This window comes from Phragmites australis, chromosome 14 (genome assembly GCF_958298935.1).
Source record: "Phragmites australis chromosome 14, lpPhrAust1.1, whole genome shotgun sequence".
Taxonomy (NCBI): Eukaryota; Viridiplantae; Streptophyta; class Magnoliopsida; order Poales; family Poaceae; genus Phragmites; species Phragmites australis.
Window position 1 is genome coordinate 15,895,563 of NC_084934.1, and position 13,066 is coordinate 15,908,628.

Sequence of the window (13,066 nt, forward strand, 5' to 3'; positions counted from 1 at the left end):
TAGAGAGAGCGTCGCGTGGCGGCGTGGGACTTCTCCACTGAAAACATCTTCTCTCCTTACTCCCTCATTTCCTCTCCCTCCTTCCTTCCCTTTCTGCTTCTAGATACCTGTGCAGGGTGCTAGATGCCCCCTCCCATTCGAATAACAAGTAGCACTAGAAGCACTAGTGATGTGAAGAACCATAAGCCATATATGCGCCTCTAACTTCAACAATTTAATCTGTACAACACATGCTAGGGACACAACTAACCGTCACGAAATGGGTAAGTGTTGTATGTTGTCGTAATGAAGGTAAAAAGCCTTAATTTTCTACCGTAACGTTCAGGAAATAGCTCCTCCGCTAATGATTCTCCAAAAATCCCCAACCAAATAGGATATACATGTAGGTCCCCAGTAGATTTAAGCGCTTATAAATAAGGCATTTGGATACTCAACGTGTTTCAAGTTCATTTATCTATTCTGCTACGCACAGTGAGATCTATCCAAAGCCTAATTGGATTTTCCCATTAGAGTGCATAATTTTACAAGAATTTCATAGAGAAGTTCTATTCTTGTAGGAATCGAGGAAACTTCCCAAGTTTCAAATAGGCCTCATAGGAGAAAAGTTCCTAAGGATCAAAATGGGCCTCGACAGTTTGTCGGCTGCCAAAAGAATCCGAAATTTCATACGATCCGAGATATCCTTATTTGTCTTCACCATAGGAATTAAACCACTTTCACAATTTTATAGTTCAATATAATGTGCTTTTTGACATGCAGGAATTTCAAGTGCTCCAAATAATCCCGCAATAATCAGTGGCCCCAAAACATCAAACATTTTTAGAAGAACCAAAAACATCAAACGTTTTTAGAAAGGAAGGGCAAAAATAAACACCCGAGGACCGGAAAAATCAAGTAAGCATGACAAAGATATACATATGAACATCATATAACGTACTACGATACGTGTATTCCATGTCCAGAACCCAATCCAATAATCCAAACAGTATACAGCCCAACTGAGTAATCTCATACAAGAACCTAAAGAAACAGCGAATCCAGTAACCAATTACACCGTAACCACTAAGGTAATGTTAACAAGAACACTGCACTCCATGGCGGCCGCATCGGCCTTCAGCAATTCCCTCAGTTGTAAGGGCCCATGCCAATGCTGGATCCGCCGTACGGAGCGCCACCAGCAGCATCGCGTGACTTTGAGTAGCTGATGTAGTAGAACTCGCCCAGGATGGCTGTGAAGAAGGTGAAGGCCGCACCGGCAGCAAAGACACCCTTGCGCACCGTCTCACAGGAGAGAGACTCGCCGTAGAAGATGCCCCTGTACCGGGTGTGGTACGCGTTACGAACTGATCCAGCCAGCAAGCACGCCTCCGCGATGAGGAAGGTCAACCTGACAATGAGAATGAAACATCTTACTGGTAAAAATTTGGATGGGAATTGCAATTGGTATGATGATATAATTTATATCTTAATCCACATTACTGGTTCTGGCAGCAACAGTTGCATTTTAAAGTACCAAGAAAAGAGAAGCAAATCAAATCATTTAGCTAAGTATCGTTCATACGATCGAACATCAAGAGGCATATGCTGAATTAATGTTTAGGATACCCAAATCTGTTTGACGTATTACGGATGTGTGCCTAAATATGCTTGAAGCTGGCAGTAACAGTGCATCTAGTTCAGGTTTCAATATATGTAGTGAGGAAGAGGCAAGAAGCAGCATCCAGAAACAGAAGTTTACAAAATCATGATTTGGCACAAGCTGATTCATCCCATTTTCAATTGGATCTGGCAAAGTCGCTGTCAGATGAAGCACAAAGTTTTCTTCTGGCTTCTTCTGAAGGACAGATTAAATACTCGAGATCTCCTAAGAAGGAAAAAGTTGGTCCTGTAATCCTATACTTGTGATCTTTGTATCCTTCAGTTGCATGAAACCAGGAATCATTTATTCTTTCACTGCAATTTCTCGAGGATATGCTGGCTAAAACTAAACCTTAGTGTTAGAGGACTTTTACAGTACACCTAAATGAGTGCATACCGTCCATTTTCTTCATCCGGTGGCTTAAATTGGTCCAATGATACTCTATCGCCCATCAGTATTATGGATATCATTAAAGAGTATCATGGGTATCATAAGGGTAGGATTGGAAAAAAAAAACTATGATAAACTTGTAAATTATATGTTTAATTAGGGAAGATCAAAATGTTAGTTTATTCTTCGAATAAGCTTTCACTTATTCTGTTCATTTCATGTATTAGGGTTTCCACCCTCCGTCGGTCGGTCGATGATGGGTGGCGAAAGTCCGAAGTCCGGTCAGTCAATGACGTAATTACCCCTAAGGGTATCAAGATAATTACAATAATACCTATTAAAATGGACGGTTGGATCACAACAATGATACTCTCCATCATCTGGTATCATGGTGTACTGTAAAGGTTCTCTAGTGTTAATGTCCTTCATAGACCGATTCAAACTTTGAGATCTTTCAAAAAGAATCTTAATGTCCCTTTTGCCATGGAGATTATCATTTTCATGTGCTGGAGTATTTGGAAGGTTAGGAATAATTGGGTCTTCAATGAAGTCCCTCCAACAACAGAGGAGGTTTGGAGGCTTTTTAAGAAAGAATTCAGGCTGGTCATCTTTCGTGCTAAGGCTGGTCGTGTTGACTCAATGTTCCAATGGCTTGCTTCTTTAGAATGACTTGTATAGGTCTTTTCTGCTTTTTTGTTTTTGGTTTATAAATGTTCCTTGTATCTCCTCTCTTTCTTTTTTAATATATAACCAGTAGGAGCCGATCCTACTGTTTCATCCAAAAAAAAAAAACAGACAGACAAGTAAAAGTGGAGCCAAATGAAATTTAGCCAGCACTGGTTTTTGTGAATAGATTATGGCAGATCCTGAATTCCCCCAGAAGGCTGGCTAGCCAAGGACACAAAGAAAGCAATCCTATTAATTGATGTTGACTTGCATAGGAAATGTTAACTATCATTGGTGATTTCAAGAGAAACTGATAAACAATTCAATGACACACTATTCAAAGAACTAACCTAGTTCCACAGTTCATCTAAAAACTTAATAGAAGTCAACCAGTTTGTAAACAAATAATCATAAGCTGTCAGGCACTAAAAGATAATATGCTCGGCTATGAAAGTATAGCTGGTGAGCTGTACCAAGGTACCTAACATGGTTTTATTACTTTATTGCAAGTCAATGACCTACTGATTAGCTAAGCTACCCAGAAAGGACAAGGCAGATTATTTGCTACTCTCTCGAGGGAAAAATAACTGACTTCCAAGAAATCTATCTATGCAAATCTTAATTGATATGTAGAGTTAATATAAGAATGGATGTCTCAAATATACATTCACAATGTTATAATTTTGCTAGGCTCTATAAGTGTATTATAGTGAAAGTTGTACTTTGGAGACTATGTCGATTGTCTAAGAAGTCACTTATTTGTGAGTGGAAGGAGTTTCAACATCTCCATGATATCACAGAAATAAATCAAAATTATCCACCAACTGCTACAGGAATACCCTTTCAGGCCATAAATCCTACAAAGTGACCCGTGTCAAGCACTTTGCGGTACAAGTACATTAGGAGAAGTTGGACATCTATAATCACTAATATAGAAATCGAGCAGATCTATCACATTGTATTGAAGTCAACTACTCCTAGTCTCCTACCAAGAACCAATTATATTATTAGCAGGACATAGCTTGAAACATTGAAAAGTGTTAAATTGTATGTAAAGCACAGCTTAGCTTGCATGAGGCTACAGAAAATGTCAAAAATATGGCAATTGCATAAATAAAGGACATGTCTGCTATCAACTTTGAGGTTTTGAATATTGAGCCATAGTGTGCAAATGCAACTTCTGTAATAAAGCAAAAGCCAAAGGCCAGCACATGAAGAACTGGAAAAGGTGGGACTGACTTCCTTCTGTATAGACAAGTAATTGATGGTTCTCACTTCTGCTCGCCATCAACCGGTAGAATAAAGCAGTCGTTAGGCATTTGAATTTTCATTTGGCAAGCAAGAAAGAGACATTTCGCTGCTAAAACAAGAGGCACTTCACCTAAGATTTAGGGTCCGTTTCGCCTAATGAGATCGCCTGACTAAGTATTAGTGAGCCTGGCTCAATCAGCAGTGCCACTTGTTTCGTTGACTGCATGTGCTCAGTCTGGTTGAGAAGAAATTGTACTTGGTTGCCCGCATGAATACATGTTACATTAGATTAATATAAAAAAGCAAGTGTTAACATGATGTTTATTTTGCATAAATATACTCTATAGTACTTAATTTATCATATTAAGCATTAATCCAATTTCAAAAAATATTAATATGAGTTAATACTCACTAATTATACGCTAATACCATCATTAGCTAAACACGCGCTGCACCGAGCGAGCTTGGCCCTGGGGAAACGAAGTCAAAATCCGTTTCCGCGGGGCCAGGCTCGCGTGTCAATTTTGCATCGCTCGGGATAAGACCATTCGAGCGCCCGGGCAACCAAACAACGGTTCCCTGCACGCGCGGGGCCAGGCCAGCCCCGCTGCAGGCAGCCAAACAGCCCATTAGAGGGCATGTGTATCTTCCTGCATCTAATAACAGCAGAGCTGAACTAGTACACGGTTTACCACATCGACGGAGAACCCCATATGTACTCAAAGAACCAATAATGTCAAGATTGAACTCCATAACATTTGATCATTTTTACTGCCTAGGACTTAGAAATTTAGCTAGAAGTGCTAAGACCAATCCACTCTAATAAAGCGGTCCTTTGCTCTAAATCAGGAGGCAAGCCAACCCCAGAATTGACCGTTTTCGCCAGTCTGGTTCACCTCCCATCACCATCAATCACCACGTTAATTCCATATCTGCTGCAACTTGCGCAGCACAAGATCAGTTCCAAACCACAAGATCCAGTCCCCACATCAGCCAGCGGCAAACGGATCTTAGCTAGAGCCGTGCGCAATGAACTCAAACCACACGAAAATGATGTAGGTCTCGTTTCAATCTGCTCCAAGAACCAATTAAGCCACCGCCGTCGCAGATCACGAAGACAGCAATGGCCACGAGATCTCAGAGAGCAGCGTAGGGTACAGCCCAGCCCAACCCAACCCAATCTAGCTTTGCTGACCGATAGCAGGTACTAGCATCCAATCAATTTGAGGTGTGGGGGATTAAGATTACCATGTGATGAGGAAGAGGATGAGAGCGCATGCGCGCGACCCGCCGGGCTTGAGCCCGCGGCCGCAGCAGAAGCAGCGGCTGGCGGTCATGAGCACGACCTGCGCGGCGGCGAGCAGGAGCAGGGCGCCGACGCCGAAGCCCGTGGCAATGTCGGAGTCGTAGACGCAGTAGTCGTACTCCTTGGCGGCGTCGGGGGTGACCGTGGCCTTGCTCCGGCGCTGCTCGGCGGCGACGCCCAGGCCGAAGGCGATGAGGTCGAGCAGGATCACTACCACTTGCACGATGATGGACGCCATTGCTCGCTAGCTCAGTAGCTGCTCTCGCTCCCCTCTCTTTCTCGGTCGGTAGCTCAGCAGCTGGTTAGGAACTTAGGATTGGTCGGGTGCTGGAGGAGAGAGTTAAAAAGGCGGCGGTGCGGTCGGGTGTCGGTGTGGAGTGGGGAGCCAGGAGATTTATGCTTTGCTGGGTGTGGTGTGGGTGGGTGGTCACGCGGATCTGGTGAGTCGAAGTGGACTGGCTAACAACGCGGGGGTGGGTGGGAACCACCTGGCAGCGGCTACCAGACTAGTGTTTCATTCTCTGGGGTTGGTGCGTGTGCAGCGTGGCTTGTCTCCGAATTCTCCGGCGACGCTTTTCTTTTCTTGTTCCCTTCCTTTTTGTCTCTCTTCTTACTTTCTCCATTTCTGTTAGCTGCTACAGTATACTCGTATAAGCACATGTGCATTGCGAGTGCTTGAATAGATGGATACAGGGAAAACCTCGAGTTGTTTTTTTTTTGTTTTATAAGATAGAAAAGAGCATTATTTCGTAGCATCGGTGCTTGTATATTTGCTTGAATAAAGCTTGATCTAGCCCTCAAGCGTTTGGTTTTGGACTTACGCTTGATTTAGGCATTTTACAATGCAACAAGTTGTCACCAAAGTGTGTCACGTCATCAAGCGATCTTATAAGTGGTTAGGCTTACATTGCAAGCACTTTACCCTTTCTTGTTCGCATAGAGATGGTTAAACGGTCCGGCTTGAATACATTGAGACATGGTCCGTTTAGTCACGTTAGTTAAACGGATTGTGTTGTGTCGATTCAAGTGTTGCGACTCTAATTCAGGCACGGCTCACAGATCAGATTGTGCCGTGTCGGTTCATGACACAGTAGACTCGATAATTTTTTTGGCTTGTCAGCCCACGAAAAATTAGGAAAATAATCATAAAAACTTATTTTCACCGAGAATTGAACACACAATCTTCTGTTTTGAAGTCAAACACACCATCATTACACTACATATCCTATACGGTATTAGATCTAAACAAATTATATAAGATATTTAAAAAAAAATAAACAGATCATGCCATGCCGACCCGTCGTACCGCAGTTCCGACCCAAGCACGGTCCAAACCGTCGTGCCGTGCCGATTTAACCCGTTAGCCGTCATGTCATACTATACCTAGATCAAGTCAAAATAGTCATAACTCGTGTTAACCTATTTGGCCCAGCCCTACTTAAAATCATGCACAAGAACTTGTCAAGCACCAATGTGAAATCAAGCACGGATAGACACCTTATCTATCATGGCTTGTCCAAAAAGATTGGCACTTTAACTATTTACCATCCCTTTTCACCGACCTATGGCAATGGTAGTGGGTCAGATCATCAAGTGTTAATCATGAGGATGACAGATGGTTAAATATCTAAAAAGAAAAGTCCATTTTTTATGCACCTCCATAAGCACCAGCATCATTTGCAAAACTATCAAGCGCATGTACTAAGAGTGATTGCGTTTAAAGTTTTGGGCTATCCAGCCTATGGCGAGCTCTGGCGGCCCCCAGGCTAGCCCGCTGGCGTAAGCAGAGGAGCCAGCGTGTGGAGGTAGAGATGGACGTGAAACCATCTGTAAATCTATTTTAGTTAAATTTAATCAACTAATTAGTTATTTTAATTAGATCAAAATGACTAGTTAGTAAATTAAATTGGACTAGCCCAAATTTATGGATATCTATTGGTGCTTTTGGCCTATCCCTATGTTGAGGAACGGGTTAGCTACGCTGGTCTAAAAACAAAATTTTTCTACTGTATTCACTCAGAAAATTATATAAGTAGAAGATCATAAATCATTACCACTTAACGCACAGTGCAGCGGAAGAAGTGTTGGAGTAGACCAATCCAACGTCATGCGCGTCAAACTTCTCGATCAGCTTTTCGATCAGATCCATAACCAGCCTCGTACAAGTGGTTATCTATGCAAATAGATATCCAATCTATGCAGTACTGATTTTAGTGGCCATAACTCCTAGATCCGTTATCCAAATAGAGACTTCCATAGGTGCAACTTTGTTATTATGAAGATTTGCATTTGAGGTCTTCTTGAACTCCGAAACTTCATGATAAGACGAGCCTGGTGATAAGAAGTAACTGGCAGCCGGCTTCAATTGCCATTATGGTCATTAAACTTACGGTTTTGATCATGAATTAAGGGAAATAAAGAGGGAATTGATGAGGGTATTGAATGAGGACAACATCATGTTTAATATTGACATTTAAACAGCACGGGTGCATATTGGATTCATCGGTTTTGGGAGCTCCAATGTGCAGCCATGGAGTCAGGAAGGCGAATGGCTTTGTGAAAGAACAATGATGTCGCCTAGAGGGGGGGTAAATAGGTGTTTTACAAAAATTCGTCCCCTTTAACCGTTGGTCTAAACTTGCAGCGGAATATAAAATAACGGGTTTTTCACAAGTGAAAAAACTAAATATGCTAGGCTCAACTAGTGCACAATCACCTTAAATAAGTGCAGAAATTATAATCCTAAGGTGACAAAAATTACTCAATTCTAGTAAGAGATATGCAATAAAACTTAAATTGAGAAAGGCGGAAAACACTGTTCATATGCCTGAAATTACTGTTCACCGGAGACTCCGGTGTAGTTCGGATACTCCGGTGTGTACAGGTCCGGAAACTCCGGTAAAGGCCGGATTCTCCGGGTTCTGTACAGAACTGAGCCCGAAACTGAATAAAATTAATGAGTAGAGAGTTCTAGCTCAAACCAAGTGATGTCGTGTGTTCCCGGAGATGATTCCAAGTAGATTCACGAAGAACCTACACTCAAATACACACAAACAAGTAGATCGAGCAATATGCACAAAGATTTGAGCAAGAACATAAAAGTAAGGAAACAGGAGAGGAGACACAAAGATTTGTTTCCCGAAGTTTGGATTCACCACCGTGAATCATACGTCTCCGTTGAGGAAGCTCCAACGAGCCAGGTTTCTTTCAACCGCTTTCCTCGATCCACTAGCTTTATCTCTTCCCTTTCGGAGGCGATATCGACCTTCACAAACTTTCCCGCGGCTCACCACACGCGCAGGAGCTCACTGGGCAACACTTAATTGGCTAGGAGGCTTCACCTCCAAGAGTAACAAACGCAATCGAACTTCTTGCCGAGAACTCAAGTGCTTAAAATTGAATTTTAGCTCACTTGCACTCAATCTTCCAATCTCTCAACCCAACTCACTTTTCTTCTCAAATCACACACTAGAATGGAGTGGAAGAGGTTCTTTTGGCTCTAAAATGTGTTCTTTCATGCCCCTTGCAGCAGCCCCAAAGGATGGGGTGAGTGGGGTATAAATAGCCTACTCCAAATAACTAGCCGTTACTGTTTTTGTCAGAACTGACCGGAGTATCCGGTGAACACCGGAGTATCCGGCCCTAAATCCAAATACGGCGTCAGAACGGTCACAGAATGTGTCAGAACTAGCCGTTACGCTCTTTTCTGGACTTTTACCGGAGTATCCGGCCTACACCGGAGTCTTCGGTCGGCACTTAACCTAGAAAACAGCCCCTGAGACTTCCCGGAGTCTCCGACCACTTCAGGTACTGGAGTATCCGGACTTCACCGGAGTCTCCGGCCTTTCCAGGTACCGGAGAATCCGGCCTACACTGGAGTCTCTGGCCACAGCACAGCTGACCTCCGAAAAACGGCGATAACTTTTGATCCCGGAGTCCGATTTCGACGATTTTGGACTCTATGGAAAGCTTATTCAGAGGGCTACATATCCCAACTGAATTCATGACCTAAAACACATAGGATCAAATTAGGAACACTCCAAAACCCATTTTGGACACTTCCGCACTTTCCACTCCGGACTCTTAACAACAAACTCTCACTTTGGGTTTGGTTGGGAACTCTTGAGCACTGAGACGCGACAATTAGCTCACATTGCATCCCTCTTAATAGTGCGGCATACCTATACTTAAATTCAAAGATAAAACTCGTTTGAACCACTTTGAGCATTTGAAAACTTTCAAGTACCGCTTCTTTCTTTCAAACCTTGAGGGTTGCCAACTTTCATATATTCTTCACTCCATCTCTTCTTGATTCTTCATATGATTGATGTGAATCATCCATAGCTTCCCGTGGCCTCGCACGGTCCATCGATGCAAAGCCTTCACTCGCTCTTCACCACCGCCTTGGTCCTTCGGCGCCAAGCCATTTGCTTGCCCTTCACCACGGATGGTCCATCGCAGCCGAGTCTTGCTTGCCCTTCACCGTCTTGCCATAGAAAACTATTTTGTATTCAACATCTTCAAGGAATTCATTTTTTCATATATGGAGTCCACTCTTGTTCTTCACTCTTGGCATATGTGATTTCGATTCAACTTATGCCTTCTTATAGATCCTAACCCCAACTCACTCTTAAGCACAAAGCACATGGGTTAGTCCATAAAACCTAAATGACAATATTTATACCTTAAGTTACTTGATCTTCACAAGTAACTTATTAGCCTTCACGCATATTGTCAATCTTCATATAGAACATAACCCCACTCATTCTTAAACACATAGCACACGAGTTAGTCCATAAAACTCTATTAACAAGTCATACATTTAGTTACTTGATCTTCACAAGTAACTTAGCATTCAAGCTTATTGCTAATGTTATTGAGCTTCTTCTTCTTCTTATGAGCATCACTAAAAGCTCATTTATTTAGATGCATATTTCTCCATTCACCTAGAGTTCATGCATGTCTCTTCTCCATGCATCACCTATTGAACAACCTACTAACAATCTCAACAATATTGTTAGTCCATATGTATTGTCATTAATTACCAAAACCACACATAGGGGCTAGATGCACTTTCACTTTGTTTATGTCCTCCTCTTGATCTGCAGAATGAAGAAGGGACAGGGCAGCTTGGGTCATCTTTGATATGAGAAAGAATTAGAAAGAAATAAAGATAAGAAACTTCGAAGTTTTGGAAAAATGATGATAATATGTAAAATGAAAGAAATTGATATAGGAATTTTGGATAATATTGGAAAAAAAGGACCAAGGAGTTATCCAACCTTGAAATTTCTTAACCTATTCTAATATTTTATAATACATTTTTCATCGTACAAAACAAATCCTTTTTAAACCCTAAACAAAATTTTGGTAAAGCTTTCATATTTCAGAGAAAAAAATTATTTTATTGTTTTAAAATGATCATAACCAAAATTAAAATTTTAGGTGTGACAACTAAAATTACAATCATAATCTAATAGAATCATTTTTTCTATAGTAATACTGGATGTTATTTTGTGTATGCTTATTTCCCGTTACATATTAGTAGTAGTTATGTTTTCCATCCTAGATGTGTCGGTGGCTCCGGTGCCTGGCATGTGCTGATCCACCGATGACTAGTCCTCACTCGCACCAACACTGCAGATGCACAAATGGGCCTTGAGCTAGGACCCACACCCACGCACTTAGCAAAGGCAACTGCCCGGTCCGTTCACCGCACGCCCAAAAAAATCCCGCGGTGCATTTTCCATGGGTGCAGCACTGCTTGGCGGGTGTCGTTTTCGCTCTTGAGGCTCTGGTGGACTCGCGTGCCGTGTTGTGTACGCACGCAAGTGACAGTTGTCGTCCGTCACAGGATGCGCGCTGCGCTCCTCCCCCCGGCTCGCGACAATGTAAAACAGGTGTCGGCCTTTCTACAGATCGGCATGGTGCACTCCTGCAGTGCCGAAAGATTGCAATGCTCGTGTGTTTGTGCGGAGCATACGAACAAGCGAGGTTGGCTAGCACCTGGACGGCTGGTTATACTTTCGGAATCCAGACAAGACAAGCACAACACTAGAGCTACGTAAGGTTTACAAAATTGTCTGGCACTTAAAAATTCGGACCCAGTGATTTTTCAAATTTCGTGAAAACTAGAAAATTTGGTCAAAATTTGATGAGAATTCGTATAAATTCACTTGATCAAATTTGTAAATCGGTGACAAAAACTGACCGAATTAAAAAAATGAGTGAATTCTCTGATTTACCGAGTCAATTTTTCAATTTTTGAACGAATCCATCAAAAACCGCTCGAATTTCCTGATTTATCGAGCATATTTCTCAAACTTCAGTCAAGTTTAACAAAAAATAAAAAAAGCTTAACCTTGTAAAATCAATAACTAATTCATCTGAACTTCAAATCAAGTGAAATAATTTTTTGTTGGTTTCCATGTAACATGATCTACATGATAAAAATATTTTTACTCATAAAAAAGTTGAATATTTTTTGTGAGAAAATATATTTTCTAAACCTAGTTAAATGCATAGTTAATTCTATGCTAATCTAAAATTCATGAAACTAATTTTCTTAGTCTTATTACATAATCATATATCTTTTAAAAATACATTAGCTCATGAAATAGTTATTTTAACATAGAAAATTAATAAAAATGTGTTGCAACTAGATTAATTCATAACTAACCCATTACACCTCCAAAATTAGTGAAACCACTTTTATTAGTTTACTTATATTATGATTTATATATAAAAAATAATAGTATACATGAAAAAGTTAATTACAATATTGTTTCTTAACATGTTCACTTTATGCTTGTGAACTTTGTAAAAATCAGGGAGAGATCGATAAAACTCTAAATGAAGTGAAACTAATTTTAAAAATTCCCTTAACATACACCCTGTATAAAAAAAATATGTGTTTGTATGTTAAACTTTTACTTAATGTGATGGGCCAAATTATCATATTCATACGACCCATTTTAGCATATATTTTTTCAAACTTCCTCTCAATGAAATATGATGCAAACGACATTATTTCTAAATTTTTTATAGAAGATTTTAGAATTGTCTCTAAGTATTTTTAGAATTTTTATGATTTTTTTGAATTTTTGAATTCAAATTCAAAAACCCGATCTATTTCTAAATACAGTACGAACCAAATTGACCGATCGAGCGATTTTCAATTATTTTTCACACGGGCACGACCCGGCACAGCACGGCACGGCCCAGCGCAACAGCTCAGTATGCGGCGGCACGGTACGACATGGTACATGCGCGGGCATGACCTAGCGAGCGCGCGGTGGCACGATCGGCTCGGCACGGCACGGGCCAGCGGGCACGCCTGGGCCGGCCGTAGCCGTTGCGGGCCCAGCCCCACGCGGGGGCACGACGGGCACGCGGGTTAACGGGAATGGCCCGTTTAACCCGTTAACCTGATATTTTTGAATTTTATAGTCGTTTTGTGACCATTTGAGCTCCAAAAAATTCGAAAAATTGCAAAAATCATAATTTTTCGCCTATAAATAGAGGACCACACTGCCCTTCCATTCCACACCAGCAATAATGTTTTCTCTCTTGTTTCCTCCTCTTATTCTTATCTCAAAGTTCTTGAGAATTAGCTATAATTTGGTAAAATTAGTTTAAATTGTTGCAAAATATCCGAGTAATTCTAAAACCATCATTCTGCTGACCTATTGTCTTGAAGTTGAAGAAATCTTGGCTATTTTTTTCATCGTTGTTCAGTCTTATTTTATTATTAGTTTTATTACTTGATTATTTCTAACTCTGAATATTTTCATTTTTAATGTCATTCGACATTG

General features: G+C 41.1%; 1 protein-coding gene across 1 annotated transcript; it reads right to left on the bottom strand.

Moving 5' to 3' along the window:
* Nucleotides 1-895: 895 nt before the first annotated feature.
* Nucleotides 896-5,630, bottom strand: LOC133890930 (uncharacterized). The gene is made up of 2 exons (XM_062331570.1): nt 5,195-5,630; nt 896-1,387 (listed from the first exon to the last, which is right to left on the bottom strand). The coding sequence occupies exons 1-2, from the start codon at nt 5,488-5,490 to the stop codon at nt 1,126-1,128; spliced, it is 558 nt and encodes a 185-aa protein (XP_062187554.1). The 5' UTR covers nt 5,491-5,630; the 3' UTR covers nt 896-1,125.
* Nucleotides 5,631-13,066: the final 7,436 nt, after the last annotated feature.